Raw genomic sequence first — 21623 nt, 5'->3', positions numbered from 1 at the left:
GTCATTTGTCATTGGGAGTGTCTCGTATGACTGACAGTGAAAGGGATCAGATTGATACAGATGCTCACATATTTATGAGGACATGTGCTGAGACAATTAAAGCTTTTAAAAATGATGGTAAGATTACAATTTATTTTTGTCTATATATATTCAGAACTTCATTTTATTAATTTATGTTAAGGTTCTGCGAAATGCCTAATTTTAGATTTATTTACGCTGACAAGAATTTTTTGGTATTTTGTATGAGATTTATTTTCACTTAGTTGAATGTAAAATATAGAAAAAAAGGCATATTTACTAAATTTTATTTTCACTGAATCATCTCTTTAGTAAAAAATCGAAGTAGCAATAGTTGAACATTGTGCTGGTCCAAGGTTCTGATGCTGACAAACCATCATGACAAATCATGTTATTGCCCAGTTGTCTGTTAAATTACAAATAAAATATATACTTGTTATACACATTTCACAAATATAATTTAAAATGATTGTTAGAATTTCAATTGACGAATCCAGCAACAGTATTGACATCATAGTAAATTGAGGTAGAATGCTACTCGAATTAAAAATACCATTTTATATCGTTTTTACGTATGTGACATTTCATTTAACAGTGATAAAGAAAATGAAATAAAAATATGGGGTTACTGTGTTTAAATAAATGTATGAGTAAAAAATGCATGTTTCATCTGTTATAGGACATTTTACCATAGTTTCCTATAGCAAACACATATCTCAATATATGGTCAATGATGTATGGTGAAAAGTGATATATAGTATCTTACAATATACTTGTTCATGTTTAGAATTATTACAAATTATTAGTCCCTGTTCAGACACAGTCCGAAAACAGGGACTGATGTTTTGACCTTTGTGCGTCCATGTGTCCTAGACCAATCTCAATGAATTTTCACACATATATCATATATAATATTATACTTACATGTATGCACATCAATTTGATTCACGATCTGATTCAAGATGGCCGAATGTTGGCCATTTGTGTGCTAACAAAAGCATCAAAATCAAGCATTTATGGATGGATTTTGTTTAAACTGGGTACATTATGGGACCTTGATGCACATCAATTTATTTTTCAGATCCGATTTAAAATGGCCGACTGGTGGCCATTTTGTTTAAGCTTCTAGAGCCATATCTCTGATATGCTTTAACTGATTATGTTCAAATTTTATATATTTGTTATACATCGTGTTATAGATATATAGATTTATGAAAAATGGCCGACTGGTGGCCAGTTTGTTTTAATTAATGCTGTTCCAGAACAATATTTCTCAATATGGACAAGTACTTGTTTGACGATCAGATACAAGATGTCAATCATTTTAATGTAAAAAAATCATCATAATCAAGCATCATCTTCTGGATTAATATCTCTGACATGTTTATGTTTTGACCATATAACTATAAACAAAACTATATGTCTTAAATTTAATAACTAACAGGGACTGTGCCATGCATGGCTTGTTTTTAGTTGAATTTCAGTGACAAATGTGTTTTCATTATGGTCTTGGTATAGTATTATGGTAAAATGTCATTTTATGCATATTATATCATAAAAAAGAATTCAAGGTGAATATTTATAACTGATTTATATAAATATGAACATTTCAGTGTTTGTGATTTAATATTCAATTTGTGCCCTCTGTTAGACACTATGTGGCATTTCATACTTGACAACCAATTATTAGTATAAAAAAAGACTGGTTTGACAAATTCATTGTGTGCATGGCAGCGACAACAAGGCAAGAATCAAATCAATATATTGTGTTCTGAATCCAATTGTATAACTAAAATGACTGTGTGATTTGTACTCTGTAGTTGAGAATGATACTGTTTTACCACAAGTCAGAGAACACAGACAAGCAGTAATTGATATGTTAGACGAATATTTAAAAGGTGAGTCACTCAGGGAGGTTGTTATTTCCTTCATGCTTTCAATATTATGGCTTATGATGCATAAGATTACCAAAAATAATATCGTGTCAGTCAGGGGTTCATATAGTGCAAGAGTTTGGGGTCCATATAGTGCAAGAGTTAGGGGGTCTATATAGTGCAAGAGTTAGGGGGTCCATATAGTGCAAGAGTTAGGGGTCTATTTTGTGCAAGAGTTAGGGGACCCATATAGTGCAAGAGTTAGGGGTCTATATTGTGCAAGTGTTAAGGGGTCTTTATAGTGCAGGGGTTAAGGGGTCTTTATAATGCAGGGGTTAGGAGACGCATATAGTGCAAGAGTTAGGGGTCTATTTTGTGCAAGAGTTAGGGACCCATATCGTGCAAGAGTTAGGGGTCTATATTGTGCAAGAGTTAGGGGACCCATATAGTGCAAGAATTAGGAGGTTTGTATAGTGCAAGAGTTTGGGGTCCATATATTGCAAAGGTTGGGGGGTCTCAAAAGTTAGGGGACCCATACAGTGTAAGAGTTAGGGGACCCATACAGTGTAAAAGTTAGGGGTCTTTATAGTGGAGAGGTTAGGAGACGCATATAGTGCAAGAGTTAGGGGACCCATATAGTGCAAGAATTAGGAAGTCTGTATAGTGCAAGAGTTAGGGGACCCATATAGTGCAAAAGTTAGGGGTCTATTTTGTGCAAGAGTTAGGGGACCCATATAGTGCAAGAGTTAGGGGTCTATACTGTGCAAGAGTTAGGGGGTCTTTATAGTGCAGGGGTTAGGGGGTCTTTATAGTGCAGGGGTTAGGAGATGCATATAGTGCAAGAGTTAGGGGTCTATTTTGTGCAAGAGTTAGGGGACCCATATAGTGCAAGAGTTAGGGGTATATATTGTGCAAGAGTTAAGGGACCCATATAGTGCAAGAATTAGGAGATTTGTATAGTGCAAGAGTTAGGGGACCATATAGTGCAAGAATTAGGAGGTTTGTATAGTGCAAGAGTTTGGGGTCCATATATTGCAAGAGTTAGGAGGTCCATATAGTGCAAGAGTTAGGGGTCTATTTTGTGCAAGAGTTAGGGGACCCATATAGTGCAAGAGTTAGGGGTCTATATTGTGCAAGTGTTAAGGGGTCTTTATAGTGCAGGGGTTAGGGGATCTTTATAGTGCAGGGGTTAGGGGACCCATATAGTGCAAGAATTAGGAGGTTTGTATAGTGCAAGAGTTAGAGGGTCCATATAGTGCAAGAGTTAGGGGGTCCATATAGTGCAAGAGTTAGGGGTCTATTTTGTGCAAGAGTTAGGGGACCCATATAGTGCAAGAGTTAGGGGTCTATATTGTGCAAGAGTTAGGGGGTCTTTATAGTGCAGGGGTTAGGGGTCTATTTTGTGCAAGAGTTAGGGGACCCATATAGTGCAAGAGTTAGGGGTCTATTTTGTGCGAGAGTTAGGGGACCCATATAGTGCAAGAGTTAGGAGTCTATATTGTGCAAGTGTTAAGGGGTCTTTATAGTGCAGGGGTTAGGGGGTCTTTATAGTGCAGGGGTTAGAAGACGCATATAGTGCAAGAGTTAGGGGTCTATATTGTGCAAGAGTTAGGGGGGTCTTTATAGTACAAGAGTTAGGGGACCCATATAGTGCAAGAATTAGGAGGTTTGTATAGTGCAAGAGTTAGGGGTCTATTTTGTGCAAGAGTTAGGGGACCCATATAGTGCAAGAGTTAGGGGTCTATATTGTGCAAGAGTTAGGGGGGTCTTTATAGTGCAGGGGTTAGGGGTTTATTTTGTGCAAGAGTTAGGGGACCCATATAGTGCAAGAGTTAGGGGTCTATATTGTGCAAGTGTTAAGGGGTCTTTATAGTGCAGGGGTTAGGGGGTCTTTATAGTGCAGGGGTTAGGAGATGCATATAGTGCAATAGTTAGGGGACCCATATAGTTGCAAGAGTTAGGGGACCTATATAGTGCAAGAGTCAGGGGTCCCATATAGTGCAAGAATTAGGAGGTTTGTATAGTGCAAGAGTCAGGGGACCCATATAGTGCAAGAATTAGGAGGTTTGTATAGTGCAAGAGTTAGAGGGTCCATATAGTGCAAGAGTTAGAGGGTCCATATAATGCAAGAGTTAGGGGACCCATATAGTGCAAGAGTTAGGGGTCTATATTGTGCAGGGGTTAGGGGGTCTTTATAGTGCAGGGGTTAGAAGACACATATAGTGCAAGAGTTAGAGGTCTATATTGTTCAAGAGTTAGGGGACCCATATAGTGCAAGAATTAGGAGGTTTGTATAGTGCAAGAGTTAGAGGGTCCATATAGGGCAAGAGTTAGGGGTCTATTTTGTGCAAGAGTTAGGGGGTCTTTATAGTGCAGGGGTTAGGGGGTCTTTATAGTGCAGGGGTTAGGAGACCCATATAGTGCAAGAGTTAGGGGTCTATTTTGTGCAAGAGTTAGGGGACCCATATAGTGCAAGAGTTAGGGGACCCATATAGTGCAAGAATTAGGAGATTTGTATAGTGCAAGAGTTAGGGAACCTATATAGTGCAAGAATTAGGGAGTCTGTATAGTGCAAGAGTTAGGGGACCCATATAGTGCAAGAATTAGGAGGTTTGTATAGTGCAAGAGTTAGGGGATTTATATAGTGCAAGAATTAGGAGGTCTGTATAGTGCAAGAGTTAGGGGTCCCATATAGTGCAAGAATTAGGAGGTCTGTATAGTGCAAGAGTTAGGGGACTCATATAGTGTATGAGTTAGGGGACCCATATAGAGCAAGAGTTAGGGGACCCATATACTGATATAGAGCAAGAGTTAGGGGTCCCATATAGTGCAAGAATTAGGAGGTCTGTATAGTGCAAGAGTTAGGGGACCCATATAGTGTAAGAGTTAGGGGACCCATATAGTGCAAGAGTTAGGGGACCCATATAGTGTAAGAGTTAGGGGACCCATATAGAGCAAGAGTTAGGGGACCCATATAGTGCAAGAGTTAGGGGACCTATATAGTGCAAGAGTTAGGGGTCTATTTTGTGCAAGAGTTAGGGGACCCATATAGTGCAAGAGTTAGGGGACCCATATAGTGCAAGAGTTAGGGGACCCATATAGTGCAAGAATTAGGAGATTTGTATAGTGCAAGAGTTAGGGGACCCATATAGTGCAAGAATTAGGAGGTTTGTATAGTGCAAGAGTTAGGGGACCTATATAGTGCAATAGTTAGGGGACCCATATAGTGCAAGAGGACCCATATAGTGCAAGAGTTAGGAGGTTTGTATTGTGCAAGAGTTAGGGGACCCATATAGTGCAAGAGTCAGGGGACCCATATAGTGCAAGAATTAGGAGGTTTGTATAGTGCAAGAGTTAGGTGACCTATATAGTGCAAGAGTTAGGGGACCCATATAGTGCAAGAATTAGGAGGTTTGTATAGTGCAAGAGTTAAGGGACCCATATAGTGCAAGAATTAGGAGGTTTGTATAGTGCAAGAGTTAGGGGACCTATATAGTGCAAGAGTTAGGGGACCCATATAGTGCAAGAGGACCCATATAGTGCAAGAGTTAGGAGGTTTGTATTGTGCAAGAGTTAGGGGACCCATATAGTGCAAGAATTAGGAGGTTTGTATAGTGCAAGAGTTAGGGGACCCATATAGTGCAAGAGTTAGGGGACCCATATAGATTAAGAGTTTGGGGTCCATATAGTGTAAGAGTTAGGGGTCCATATAGAGCAAGAGTTTGGGGACCTATATAGTGCAAGAGTTAAGGGACCCATATAGAGCAAGAGTTAGGGGACCCATATAGTGCAAGAGTTAGGGGACCTATATAGAGCAAGAGTTAGGGGACCCATATAGAGCAAGAGTTAGGGGACCCATATAGAGCAAGAGTTAGGGGACCTATATAGTGCAAGAGTTAGGGGACCCATATAGTGCAAGAGTTAGGGGACCTATATAGTGCAAGAGTTAGGGGACCCATATAGTGCAAGAGGACCCATATAGTGCAAGAGTTAGGGGACCCATATAGAGCAAGAGTTAGGAACCCATATAGTGTAAGAGTTAGGGGACCCTTATAAAGCAAAAGTTATAGTACAAGATTAATGTAAATAAGTAAGATATACAGTCATTGATTTACATAGTAGCTATTCATATTTCACACCACATTCTTTGTTTAGGTGTTTGTAAAATTTACAGTGAACAGAGAGCAATCCGAGTCAAAAGAGTTGTGGACAAGAAGAGGATGTGAGTATTATAACCTTGTGACACCAAGACACACTGGGAGGATTGAAGTAACCACTGTCCATGTCATTGTGAATTCATTTAAATTGGGATGAATGGGTCATTTGAATTTGGGATAATGATATGTAAGAATTAAAATAAGATTGTGAATTGATTAATTCAATACCAATACAATAATTACTTTTTCTCTCAAAATAATATGACTGTCACATTTCTTTAAAAATATTTTCATAGATTTGGATTTGAATATGACTGTGAAATGTTAAAATTCATTATATAATTTTTTTTTTATTTTGATATTCCAGAGGAAGACTTACACCAGAACAAAGATTTAGTCAAGAAGCTAGTTTACCACCAGCAAGTGCCAGTACCCCAAAGACAATAGAAGGTGAGCTTTGACTTCATGTCTATCACTTCTAATGATTGTTTGTCACTACCTGTCATTAATTTGTTGATTTAGAACTTAGCATTTCTCTGACTCCCTTCTTTATGACCATAGTGTTCACTATGACTCCTTTCTAAGGTTTATGAGTATTATTTTGCCTGGTCAATATAGCAACAACATTCACAAAGAATTGTAATAATGAACTTTATCAACTGAATTGTGCCTAAAACAACATTGTAGTCACCTCTGTATCTGGTAAGTTTAAACTTTCGTTGTTATATACCGTATATATAAAATATGTTTTTGAAATGCAGTCCCTCCCCCCTTTGCCATTTTCGACGATTCACGTCCCAAATTTTGGTTCTTCGAGCGTCTCTAATAAATACCCTATCTAACCGCTGGACTGAATTAGCTAAATTATGAAAAAATCATAGAAGATTGGGCGAAAATTGTATCTGGTAAGTTTAAACTTTCGTTGTTATATACCGTATATATAAAATATGTTTTTGAAATGCAGTCCCTCCCCCCTTTGCCATTTTCGACGATTCACGTCCCAAATTTTGGTTCTTCGAGCGTCTCTAATAAATACCCTATCTAACCGCTGGACTGAATTAGCTAAATTATGAAAAAATCATAGAAGATTGGGCGAAAATTGGTCGTTTTTGGCCTCAACGTTTTTTTGCTCGGAAATGCAAGGGCGATAAGACTTGAGTTTCAAGAACGCAGTTCACTCGGATTGGACGGTTTCTATTGTTTCGAGTCTGTTGTGTGTCTAGAAACATAACAACTTTGTTTTTTGGTGAATATAGAACATGCTCTGTTCCAATAAAGGATTTTGATATGCAAATCGAACAATTTTAATAGTTCCTTATTGTAACGTCTCCCATATAAGTAGTCCTCTACTCCCCAGAATTTTGCAATGGTACTAGCCCAGAATTGACTTTCTGTTCAGCGCGTCTTTGATTGTAGCAATGTTTACGCCACTGTACGAAAATACGCACACTCGCGAATTTGACAACATTCACTTGAGCGTTTTAGGATAGTGGGAATAGAAGCAAATAGATGGAAATGCCAGTTACGTCACTCATGAAGATTGATGATTCGATTGCTGGCCGGGATAGATGTATTACTCCAAGTCTCAGAAGTATTAGGGGACCCAGAGTGGGCGTGACCACAGGACGGCGCCAGCAAGATTCAAAAGCCACAACCGTTCAGTCAAGTTTGCAAATTGGCTGCCCCAATACTTCTGAGACTTGCTGTAAGTGTTCATTTCTATGCAATATGTCTACACCTGCAATTCTCAAATTCGATGTGTAAAATCCTATCGCTGCTGTGGACGGCGACGGCTGACAGATTGTTTTGGTTCTGCGGCTCTCTTGGCATGGGCAACTGATTTTTAGGTTTCTGTTTTTTAATATTCTGATGTTAACTTGGTCATATTTTGTATATACCACTCAGACACTGACAACAAGTAAGTAAACGGGTTGGGACATAGTCAACATGGGACTCTGAAGGCCCCAGAGAAAGCGTCATCTTACAACATTAATGAACGAAATTTACAATCTCATGCTTCCGAACAATCTGATATTTATGCTGGATAACAAAGTATACAAGTACTGTCTATGATATACTGCAAAATGGAAATAACATACCTAATTTCTCTTATTTTGGGGGTATTTTTGTGAGTGTACATGTATGCATTAAAATTAAACTTAAAATGTAATCATAGTACAAATGTAAAGTAAACAAAATTATCGAGTGATTTTGGATTTGTTGGAAAAGTAGCCGAAATGCTGTGACATGGTCTAATTGGTGGTGGGAATTGCCAAGCCAGTGTATAAAACAAGCAGGTAGGCTGGTTGGCGATCCGCTCCACTCAAAAACGAGCAACATCATGTTTTCGGCTATTGTCATGGTAGGACATGAACATGAAGTTAACGTTGGTTTATGACTAAAATCGGGCCTTGTATACAAAGTTTGCAAAAAAATGTTCAGTCTTTAGAGGTCACTTTATTGTATTGCTAGGACGTATTCTGCTGTTAAATTTATTATTTACAATCGTTTTGCAATAGTATTTTCTAGATTGAAGGCAGCATTTACAGTTCATTCATACTGTAAAATGACTAATTTTCACTGGGTTTTAAATTCACGGTTTTATCATTTAGATAATGTGTTCTATGATCAATTTTACATATTCACTGGGTTTTAATTTAGCGCATTTTCCAGTCAGCGAAATAAGCTAAATTAAAACCCAGTGAATAATTAACTTTTTTACAGTAGTTCAAAGTTCTGTTGGGATTACGTTGATACAGTGTAACAATGTTGGTGCCGGTGACCAGTGTGCATCATAGCCAAAATAAAAAAAAAAATGATCATATGAACACTGCTATTACAAGACTGGTAGGAGGTAATAAATTTGGGGCGAAAGTATTCAAAAATCTGCTTTTGGCTATTGCCATGGCAGCGGTGAGCAAGATTTTTTTTCAATTAGTGACCTGCCTGTCAAGTATGAACAAAATCAGCCAAGCCAAAAAAACCACAGAGCAGTTAAAAGCCACTGGTGAAAAGTTACCCCAACTTTGAGGTCAAGTTTCTCGGTAAAGAATATAGACAAACCAGTAAATTTATGCACACTCAAGCTGAGTAGAATGAGCTACTTAATCCTAGAATTGTAGGGTGAGACACATTTGGCGCAAAGGTATTAAAAAAAATCATTGAAGTTGCCATGGAAATGGTTGGCCAGAATTTGTTTTTAGATTTTGTAACCTAACTAGAGTGAAGGTGTGACTTGCCTGCCAAGTTTGAACCAAATCGGCTCAGCCAAAAAATCACAGAAGAGTAAAATTTCTCGGTAATAAAAAAAGATATCAAAAATTCAACTTTGTGCCCACACTCAAGCTGAGTAGAATAAGCCAAATGAATGGGCCAAATTTTTGTTTAGGTGTTTGTAAAATTAATTTATATAGTTAGTTCCCTATGTATTATTTTTTCAGAAGGTCGCACTGCTCCACCAAAAACATTACCTGATTCATTAAATGTCAATCAAGATGAAGTTGAAGAAGATTTATCACCTGATGAAATTTTAATGGTAACAGTTATTCTTAATTCTCAAATAATAAATAACAAATTCACGGAAAACATGATAAGTAAGCCCAAATAAGTAACCTCTCAAATATTTTAAAGATTTATTGTTAAAATTTAATTGGTTTTGGGGTTAGCCTTGCACTTCTATCAATATCCAACATCAGTATCTCCCTATATATATTAATGCATGGTGTTCTGTCAAATGCTTCTTTTGATGTAAAATCGAGAGTATTGTAAAATCTGTGTATTTTATATTATTTACAGTTTGAACAAGAAAATCAAATGCTTTTTAATGAAATGAATAGTCTAGTGGATGAAGTAAAGTAAGTTTCTTTTTCTTTTCATTAAAAAGTTCACTAAATAAGACAGTGTAAAAGCTAATGTTTTTGACAGCTTGGTTTGTTTGTCTGTCAGCAGAAGGAACAAGTTTTTATGAAATTAACTGCAGAGATGTTGGTTTGATTGCCAAGGAACCAGGGTTTTTTGGAAGGATTCTTCACCAGATTAGGTCATTGTCTGTGACCACAGACTTCCATACCATATTTGTGTTAGACCATAGCCTTTCATGCCATATTTGTGTTAGACCACAGCCTTTCATGCCATATTTGTGTTAGACCACAGCCTTTCATGCCATATTTGTGTTAGACCACAGCCTTCCATGCCATATTTGTGATAGACCACAGCCTTCCATGCCATATTTGTGTTAGACCACAGCCTTCCATGCCACATTTTTGTGAGAGACCACAGCCTTCCATGCCACATTTTTGTGAGAGACCACAGCCTTCCATGCCATATTTGTGATAGACCACAGCCTTTCATGCCATATTTGTGTTAGACCACAGCCTTCTATACCATATTTGTTAAACCACAGCCTTCCATGCCATATTTGTGTTAGACTACAGCCTTCCATGCCATATTTGTGTTAGACCACAGCCTTTCCTGCCATATTTGTGTTAGACCACAGCCTTCCATGCCATATTTGTGATAGACCACAGCCTTCCATGCCATATTTGTGTTAGACCACAGCCTTCCTTGCCATATTTGTGATAGACCACAGCCTTCCATGCCATATTTGTAAGAGGCCACAGCCTTCCATGCCATATTTGTGTTAGACCACAGCCTTCTATACCATATTTGTATGAGACTACAACCTTCCATGCCATATTTGTGATAGACCACAGCCTTCCATGCCATATTTGTGTTAGACCACAGCCTTCCATGCCATATTTGTGATAGACCACAGCCTTCCATGCCATATTTGTGATAGACCACAGCCTTCCATGCCATATTTGTGTTAGACCAAAGCCTTCCATACCATATTTGTGATAGACCACAGCCTTCCATGCCATATTTGTGTTAGACCAAAGCCTTCCATGCCATATTTGTGATAGACCACAGCCTTCCATGCCATATTTATGTTAGACCAAAGCCTTCCATGCCATATTTGTGATAGACCACAGCCTTCCATGCCATATTTGTGATAGACCACAGCCTTCCATGCCATGTTTGTGTTAGACCACAGCCTTCCATGCCATATTTATGTTAGATCACAGCCTTCCATGCCATATTTATGTTAGACCAAAGCCTTCCATGCCATATTTATGTTAGACCACAGCCTTCCATGCCATATTTATGTTAGATCACAGCCTTCCATGTCATATTTGTGTTAGACCACAGCCTTCCATGCCATATTTGTGATAGACCACAGCCTTCCATGCCATATTTGTGTTAGACCACAGCCTTCCATGCCATATTTGTGATAGACCACAGCCTTCCATGCCATATTTATGTTAGACCACAGCCTTCCATGCCATATTTGTGTTAGACCAAAGCCTCCCATGCCGTGTTTGTGTTAGACCACAGCCTTCCATGCCATATTTGTGATAGACCACAGCCTTCCATGCCATATTTGTGTTAGACCAAAGCCTCCCATGCCATATTTGTGATAAACAATATTATTGTGTTTCTTATAGACAAATTGAAGGAAAAGTTGTTGAAATAGCCAAACTTCAAGAGGTGTTTGCAGATAAAGTTTTACAGCAAGTAAGAACCATTTTTTCCCAGCTTATTGTGTAATTCCAGTCAACAGTTTATCACAATAATATTTCTAATTAGGTTAAATGTGAAAACTGATATTAACCACAAAGTATGACCACACTTTCCAATTATAAGAAATGTTCACATCATCATTTCATATGTAGTCAGATACCATTCAAAATACTATTTTTGTAAAGTTTGCCGTTTTAAATGACTAATGATTACATAACCAAAGTTGCTAATGATTTTTTGACTCCCATGTGCGAAGCACAAAATGGGAGTCTTTGCAGTTAGTGTGTCTGTATGTGTGTATGTGTGTATGTGTGTATGTGTGTATGTGTGTGTGTATGTGTGTCCGACTGTTCCACTGCTATCTCAAGAACCATACATCGGTTTTTGATGAAACTTGGTGCATAGATGCTCTGGGCCAATGCGCAGATTTGATTAGGTTTTGGTAAAAATCCATGCTCGTTAATTACCTAAAACAGCGTCCGGATAACTTTCGGAAATTCCGTCGCGTTTCGGAAAGATTTAATTTTCACAACTTTTGAATATTTATTCATACTTTTAGGCTAGTGAGGAGGTTATAATAATTTTTCATTTCACTTTAACTCTGTTTTTTCACCCCTCAGACCCCTTTGAAAAGTCACTTCTGGCCATTGCAATGGCCACTATTTTTTTAATGGCCAGAATACCAACCAGAAATTTTTTAATGGTCAAAATATTGGCCAGTATTTTCAAACTGGTAGTTATAATGACCACTATTTTTACACTGGTCAGAATAATAGTAATTTTTTATTTAATGATGGAGTGGGTGGCAATCTATTTTTTTAATGGGTATTATAATGATCATTTTATTTTTCATTACATGAATAAAATGGTCATTTTTTTTTTCATGTCACAGATATACCCGATAATGGCACATGGGGATTGACAGCTCTCCTGTTTTTCCTCACTCGCTTCAGTTTGCTTCAATTTTAAGCCAGTACAATTGTAGGTAAACGTAAAATACAAGATTTTGAAAAATTTGAAATATGGAATTATATATCTTGAAAAAATATGACGTTTTGGGTTAATTTGTTTTTAAAATCACAACAAATCATGCACTTGATACTGTTGACTTAATACATGTAATATATAGTATAATGCAATAGGTTATTGAACATAGAAGATGACCCGTTTTCAAAATTCGGTCTAGACCCTTATCACGGGTGCTAATGAAGTGTGTGCAAACATTGAGCCCAGGCTAATCACCCAAAATACCATTGTACTTGATGTCCATTTGAAAATTTAACTATTATATTCATAACTATTCTCATTCATAACTATACTAAACTTGACAATCAATACAAGCACATTCTGTGACATTATTCTTGAGATAAAAATGGACTGACAATGAGACTCTGTACTACTTCCTGTTCTTATAAAGGCAATATCCAGCATTTTAATACCTTGAACAAACAAACAAGACATTCATTACTGAATCTTTGAAAAGTGTGCAACCCCAAAAATATTCAGCAACTGACTTTCCACCAAAAAAAGTCACATAAACAGCTGGTTACTCCAAAAAGTCACAGGGAGTTACTCTAAAAAGTCACATAAACAGCGAGTTATTAATCCGAAAAAGAGCCTGTCTTTATGAGTGGGGTTAAGCTCAAACATAAACAAAATTCCCATTTTAATAATGACAAAAAACTAAAGTTTAGTCTTCAAATACACCCAAACTATAACATTTGAAATTGAAATACTTAACCAGTAACTTTTCATAACATGTGTTATAAACCGTAGAAGTTTATGTTGAAGGGTTGATGGAAGGTGATTTTAAAGTGGCTAAAACACAGTCAACTAAAAAATACCCATGATGCTCTGCTTTATTTTTATATTTTGCTATTTTCTCTATTATGAATGGTTTAATGTGATATGAAAATTATCTGTGAAAATATTCCACGACTACTGCATGTGTACAAAACGGTGTTGGGTGGTTCAGTAAGTTATATGGGGGGGGGGGGGGTCTAGCATAAATACATTGTAGAAGTTTATGTTGAATGTCGTTGGAAGGCGATTTTAAAGTGGCTTAGACACAGTCATCTAAGAAATACCCATGATGCTCTGCTTCATTTTTATATTTTGCTATTTTCTATTATGACTGCTTTATAATGCGATATGAAAAATACCTTTGAAATAACTACTGCATGTGTAGAACGGTGTTGGGTGGTTCAGTAAGTTATATGGGGGGGGGGGGGGTCTAGCATAGAGCTCCATGTGTGTAGCTAGCTGACTTAGCAGTGAATGGCATGTTTGTTTGTTTGTTCACGGTATTATAATGCTGGACAATAGTAGTGTTCATGCTACATGAAGTACTGGCTAAGATTTTAGCTGATGTTTGCATTTTGACTAGACCCAATTGCATCCATGCATTGGGAGGGCCAGTCCTTAGCACGGGCTAAGGGGCGCTGTTTACGAACGCAAAATTTCTGCTGCTGACATGTTTCATTCTAATTTATGAAGCGAAGTGCACTGGAACACGCGCGTAGACAGACCGACTTATTTGGATGCACAGGAACAGTATATAACGGCGTTACAGAATGCAGAGTTTTATTAGTGCATGTCGTAGACAGCGAACCAAATTGGCGTTGTTGTATGCTCTACTACAGCGACCCAATCAGTGTGGAAGCGTGTACGGAGTAATTAATGACTGGTGGGATACTAGTAGACGACTTCCCCAGAAGTCAAAGATATGGTGTTTCGCATGGCTTGCGCACGCATGCCGTTTTGGAGTGTAACGTAAATTGCACATGTGATATTGCTTTTGAGTGTACCAATCAACATCACAAAAATTCCCTTCTAACAACTATCAGCAAACTAGTATCGGAAGCACCACAATGGTTTAAAAAAAAAACAATTGAAAAAATTGGTGATGATATTAATAAAAAAAAATAAGCATTATAAATCAATAAAACATGGAAAAGGAATGAAAAAAAAATATTAAGGGAGAAAAATATATGGTGGTTGTTTCGATAATTTGTGGTTGGTTTATATCGGTTAACAGTGTAGTTATGGAACTGTACCATTGCTGTTTAATTGTTTGTTCATAATTGCTGCTTCCCTTGGGAAACAAGTTTGGGTGTTCTTAGCCAGTGTACAGACCCTCAACACTGTGGCCTGTGCTATAACTGTTGGACCCTCCTGTGAGTGAACACAATTGCGTATAGCTGATATGCAAACATTTGGGATTCACTTATATCTTAGCCTGTACTTGGTCAAAGTCCCTCTTATGACTATGACTTGGTGTAGCCTGAAACCAGACTACTGTGGATTAGTGATGTTTTGTAATGGATTACCTCCATGATGAGTACATTTAAATAACAATGGAAACTAGCATATCACTGGCAACACATATAAGGATTTCGGCAAATTTTCACCGTTTTGTATGAAACTATTTTCACAACAACATTAATGTTTTACAATAAATTATATCAAACATATGTATAATTTAGTAGTATTAAAACTTTTTAAGTTTTTTTGAATTAAGAATGCACCAATCTTACTAGGAATCTATTCAAATCTAACCCTTAGTGTGCAGATTTAATAATGGCTCATCAAAGGTATTGAATTACTGAACACACATCTTTGCATAGTTTCCAAAACTAAAATATTATTTCATGCTCTGCCCCCTCTCATGTAACAGTTTGTTAAGAATACGTACATTATTAGTCCCCGTTCGGACGCAGTCCGAAAACGGGGACTTATGTTTTGCCCTGTGTGCGTCCGTCCGTGCGTCCGTGCGTCCGTGCGTCCGTGATCACCTGTATCTCGAACATGCATGGACCGATTAAGTTCAAACTTCACTCATACATCACACATTATATGGGACATATGCACATGCATTTTTTTCATGATCCGATTAACGATAGCCGAATAGCGGCCATTTTAAGGCCGAAAATGCATCAAAATCGCACATTTTCACCATTCCGGACCCGGATCTCAGTTATGCATGGACGGATTTTGTTCAAATTTGGTACATACATTAAACATAATAGGACCTTGATGCACGTCATTTTTTTTTTTGGATCGGGTTCGAAATGGCCGACTGGCGGCCATTTTGTTTTAAAGAATTCAGTTCTGGATCCGTATCTGAGACATGCTTGGATTGATCGAGTTCAAACTTCACACACACAAGGTACATCATGTCACAAATATGTATGTGCATTTGTTTCATGATCTCATTAACGATAGCCAAATGGCGGCCACTTTAAGGCCGAAAATGCATTGAAATCGCACATTTTCACCATTCCGGACCCGGATCTCAGTTATGCATGGACGGATTTCATTCAAATTTGGTACATACATTAAACATAATAGGACCTTGATGCACGTCATTTTTTTTTTCGGATCAAGTTCGAAATAGCCGACTGGCGGCCATTTTGTTTTAAAGAATTCAGTTCTGGATCCGTATCCGAGACATGTCTGGATTGATCAAGTTCAAACTTCACACACACAAGGTACATCATGTCACAAATATGTATGTGCATTTGTTTCATGATCTCATTAACGATAGCCAAATGGGGGCCGCTTTAAGGCCGAAAATGCATTGAAATCGCACATTTTCACCATTCCGGACCCGTATCTCAGTTATGCATGGATGGATTTCATTCAAATTTGGTACATACATTAAACATAATAGGACCTTGATGCACGTCATTTTTTTTTTCGGATCAAGTTCGAAATAGCCGACTGGCGGCCATTTTGTTTTAAAGAATTCAGTTCTGGATCCGTATCCGAGACATGTCTGGATTGATCAAGTTCAAACTTCACACACACAAGGTACATCATGTCACAAATATGTATGTGCATTTGTTTCATGATCTCATTAACGATAGCCAAATGGGGGCCGCTTTAAGGCCGAAAATGCATTGAAATCGCACATTTTCACCATTCCGGACCCGTATCTCAGTTATGCATGGATGGATTTTGTTCAAATTTGGTACATACATTAAACATAATAGGACCTTGATGCACGTCTTTTTTTTTTTCGGATCAAGTTCGAAATGGCCGACTGGCGGCCATTTTGTTAAAGAATTCAGTTCTGGATTCGTATCCAAGACATGTCTGGATTGATCAAGTTCAAACTTCACACACACATGGTACATCATGTTACAAATAGATATGTGCATTTGTTTCATGATCTGCTTAACAATAGCCGAATGATGGCCATTTTAAGGCCGAAAATGCATCAAAATCACGTATTTTCACAATTCCAGAACCGGATCTCAGTCATGCATGGATGGATTTTGTTCAGATTTAGCACAATGTGTTGTACATATGCAGGTGCATTTCGGTCATGATCTGCTTTGAATGTATATGTCACTCAAATATGAACGGAACGGGGACGTGTCATTGACAATGACTTGTTTAAAATCATTTTAAAAATGCGACTGGAATGTCCAGGCCCAAACTTCTGCTGCTGCAACATCCGACCATTCCTGCATGTACATGCAATTGTTTCTCTGAGATTCTGCATGCAACCAGTTTATTTTTTGAACTGAATAACAGATTCCTAGAAGTTTATTTTGACATTTCCAAATAACACTATATATAATTTAACAATTTCAGGAATAGATTAGATTGCTTGCTATTCCATTAGAAACTATTACTTCCAAGTGTGATTTTCAACAAGCGTTCATATGTTTAGCTAACCAAAGGGAAACAAAAGCATAGTGACAGGAAGTCAACACAGCAGAAAGTATGACAAAGATTTACACTTCAAAAATGACTGGAAAGTAAATAATTTATAACCAAAGACCATCTATGCATAAACAACTAAAGATCTGGGAGGTACAGCTTTGCAAAGTAAAAATGTCATACGGGGGAGGGGGTTAAAACATTGCTTCAAACACAGTCCCTCTATCACTGTGCTTCAAAACATCTTAATTATTCAGCTCAGTGTACAAACACATAAAGTACAGAAATTGAATAATTAATGAAAACATTAAACAAAACAAGAATATGTAAGCAATATTTTGTTTTGTTTTTGAAAAATCATGATGTAGTGCACAGCCATACAGACTGTTTTAGTGGATAATAATATTTTAGGTTTGCAATGTCATACTCCTCCAGATATTCATCAAGTTTTCTTGAGAGGCGATTAGCTTAAGGAGGGGGCTGTGCAAAATGTTTTTTCTCCTCTTTGTTTTTGTGCTATTCTTTTTCTAGTGTAAAATATTTTTTCTCAAAGATGTAGGCGTGTCAAATTTGTTCATGTTTTTGATCTCTACAGGATTTTTTCAATAATATTTTCCTGTTAATTATTATTAAGAAGATGAAAGATTGTGGAGTGAGTGTGGGTGTGTACAAAAGGGTCAGCAAGAAGAACTATATAAGATAGCTGAAAATCATGAAATACCAGTTGAAAGATGTCACTTTTATTTGAGGGAAAACATAAAAAAAGGAATGTACAGTAACTCTACACACTTGGAACTTTCAAAATCTGTGTGCAAATGTAAAACTGATAAACATGCAAATGCTAAACCATTGCATCCATCAATACTGGTTAAACTTTTTTTTCCCCTTAACGTCCATAAATTCTGGTTCTTCAACTTCTTACGTTCCATTTATATAGTATTTCCTTTTTTTAAATTGTCATTATCTGCAAAAAATAATTCAGATTGCTATTAGCTTACTATGACCAGTTTTTAATTAAGACACTTTGTAATCAATTTTGGAAAAAAAAAATTGTGGTGTCTGTGTATTCTGGCATATTTCTGTCCTCACTAATAACAATGTGGATAAAATGACATCTTGTGATATGTCAATGTTTCCCCTATGCAACTCAGATATACTTCCAAAAAGATGATACCCGGTACATTCTGATTGAAAAAATATAAATATCAAATAAAACAGAATAACATCAAACTGTTTCCTAACCGAATATATTAAGGGGTTGTGCCATATATACACACAGTTCGTCTCTTGAGAGACTAGAACAGTACACAGTCCCTCTGTGGACAGTACATTGCTGTACTTGGGAACCTAATTTCTGAGAACAATAGGGGGATTTAACTTCCTACAAGAGACAAAAGAATGTTATGTAACAATGCAGCTGCATAATTTTGTCTTTCAAAGTAGGAAGTTGTGTACATATAAAATTATAGAGTCCCTCCACAATGGGAATGCCACCATGCATCGATCATGCCACCATGCATCATCGATCCCCAGGTACTTTCACAAAATAAATAATTGTATTATAATTATGATCCAATACAATACCATATTTGCTCTAAAATTACATTTGTGGATACTAAATCATGAAAATATTACTTATTTCGACCATTGAAGATCCCTGTAATTTACCTAAGCGCATGTGCTGCTAATAGAGTAATTATGTTAAGTGTAATATTGTTTCTATATTTTTTTTTCAAAATCAAAAAAATGATTTGAAAAGTGAAATAATGGTATTCAGATGGTTATGATTTAAGCATGACCTTAGAAAACAGGGTCATGCAACTTCTGTCTGAGACAATGTGGGTTATAACCTCGTGTATAATCTCATTAATACATATACATGTACCTAGAAGATTTATACATCTGAAACAGTTTTTACTAGTATTCCCATTAGTCAGTGTATAACAAGTGCACTATGCTATATCTGTTCTAAATATGATGAAAAATCCACTTGTTATAATGACACAAATTTCCACAGGTCATTGTTTACTTTTAGGCAGTTTTGTTTCCTTGCAGAGAAAACTTACCATTTTTGTTTCCCTTTCCTGATTTCATAGTGGAATGAAAATTGTTAATTTTTAGTTTCACTCGCATCAATAGAATGGACTTGGCTATTCAAGTTTTGATCAAATTTAATTTTTCTGATTATATTCCAACCACAAAATTGTCTCATTTTGTGTAGCTACACCCTGGCAGCCTTGTTTGGCTTATGAAACAGGAGAAGATGTAACAGTGGTGTTGACATAGATTTATTATCAGTTTCTCTAAGGTGTTAATTTCGGTAGGGGGATTATAACTAAAGTTACATGAAAGGGGTAGCCACAGTAGCATGTCCCTGTTCTCTAAGGTCTATGATTTAAGTACCGTTATATCATGGAACTATAAACCCCAGGAAGAACAACCACTTCGTTTCCTTTGAACTATGATAGTTGCCGCGATGTCGAATGTTTATTTTGACTGTTTATTTTGTCGCATTAAAAAATAAGCCGATTTACGCAAATGAACGTTTATCTCCGACTATCGGTCATTTTCGGAGTCAATCGGACGACTCCGGGAGATCACGTGACCGAGTTGTTCCGGTTATAGCATAAAAAAACAATGGCGCCAAGACAAAAACACTGATAAATGATCGACATTCAACGGGAAAAAAAAACACATTGCCACTTCTGGCGATCGAAGGGAAACACGGAATTAGTCGGGATATCTCAACAACAAACAGCTCACCAAACCCCATGTTTCGCAAACTTTCGCAACCTTATTTTTTCGAGGGTTGAAAAAAACAAGAAGTAATCTAAAAACGACATTAAAAATTATGAAAACTCGCTAAAACTCCGACCCGTTGCATGATTTCCGGTACACTGAAGGTCACCCTGCAGACCGACTTGTTTGCGCATGTGTAGTGAACGAAATATTTTACTGCGCAGATATGAAATTTTTTTTTCAAGTTTTCCGTTTCCAGCAAAGCGGTTGAAACGGGCGTATCGGCGGCAACTAACATGGAGTATGACTAATGTCGTGGAAACAAAAGCGAAAGCACTGTAAGATAAACTAAGACAAAGGTTTTTTTAATCCTCTTAGTTTCGTTGTTCTTCCTGGGGTTTATAGTTCCATGGTTATATAGACTAAATATTTTTTTGTCCAAGTTGAGCAAGAGTACCCATGATCAATTTGGCTGACCCAGAAATGCCTAGGACATTTACTGACTGCATATTACACCTTCATTATATTTTGTTTAAGTCTTGCCCATTTGCCCCCTGTATCTTCAATAGTAGTGTTCATGCTACACAAAGTACGGGCTAAGATTTAAGCTAATCTCATATGTTTGAGTTCATGCACAGAAGGAAACAATGGTTAGCTCGGGGTAAGGAACGCCCAAACTTATTAAGAATAGGCAAAATCTTCAGAAATTTTAACTATGAGTGCTCAGTAAGAGTAAGTAGGAAGGTTAGTTCTACAGTTATAAAACAATACCAAAGCAAATTCAGAAAGTGCAAATTGCAGAATAACAGGAAGTAGCACAGTATCTCATCATCGGTACATTTTTTCTTGAGTCAATCTCTCTATATGTGTTAGCGTTGATTGTCATGCAGGAAATGGCACACCAAAATAAAAAGTTATGAATATAGTAGTAAATCTACTAAATGAACATTAAATACAATGGTTTTTTTAGCCGAGCTAAGCGTTCATGCATGTTTTGTTTTGCCTGTGCTAAGGCTTTGGACTGACCAGATTTACTCTGTACCTAGTATTTCTTAGCCTGTGTTCATGCACATTTTTTTAGCACAGGCTAACGTATTGGACCTCTTAGCCTTTGCTGAAGAGCTCTGCGTGAATACTACTAATAAGTGTCTTCTGTTTATTCCTACCTTAGGTGCATACATTAAGGTTCACTTCCCCTTTATATTGATCTCTACAACTCATTCAAATCAAATTGGACTCAAAGATGAGCAAAGAATATTAGATTTAATTGAAATTTAGTTTAAATCCATGCTAAATTAAAAGTTATCTTGAGTATGAGTTTTACTTTTTTCTTTTGTGCGCAAAGAAAAATGAACTGTTGCACACTGTAGACATATATCATCTATACTAGTTTACATAAAAAGGGATTCTGTATGGTATTTGATGTTATGGGCATAATATATACATGTATAGTTAATACATGATTACTAAATTAGATTTCCCAGTGCACAGTACACTATTTCTGAAAAAAAAAAATATATACATAGTCTTCAAAATTTAAAAAAACAAACATTTTGCAGTCAGTTAAATTATTTTATTAAAATAA

At 37.0% G+C, this 21623-nt stretch overlaps 1 protein-coding gene across 3 annotated transcripts in view; it reads left to right on the top strand.

The window, feature by feature from the left end:
* Positions 1-21623, top strand: part of LOC100377348 (syntaxin-18-like) — a 38357-nt gene that overhangs the window by 4920 nt on the left and 11814 nt on the right. For all 3 annotated transcript variants that reach the window (XM_078014223.1, XM_002740532.4, XM_085504159.1), the window contains exons 3-9: positions 2-117; positions 1839-1916; positions 6048-6114; positions 6417-6499; positions 9490-9584; positions 9845-9903; positions 11554-11623. In XM_078014223.1, the coding sequence (XP_077870349.1) occupies positions 2-117; positions 1839-1916; positions 6048-6114; positions 6417-6499; positions 9490-9584; positions 9845-9903; positions 11554-11623 (568 nt within the window). The remainder of the gene's footprint in view (position 1; positions 118-1838; positions 1917-6047; positions 6115-6416; positions 6500-9489; positions 9585-9844; positions 9904-11553; positions 11624-21623) is intronic.

Source organism: Saccoglossus kowalevskii, chromosome 10, assembly GCF_978046115.1.
Source record: "Saccoglossus kowalevskii chromosome 10, keSacKowa6.1, whole genome shotgun sequence".
Lineage (NCBI taxonomy): Eukaryota > Metazoa > Hemichordata > Enteropneusta > Harrimaniidae > Saccoglossus > Saccoglossus kowalevskii.
This window is presented reverse-complemented; position numbering and strand designations above follow the sequence as displayed.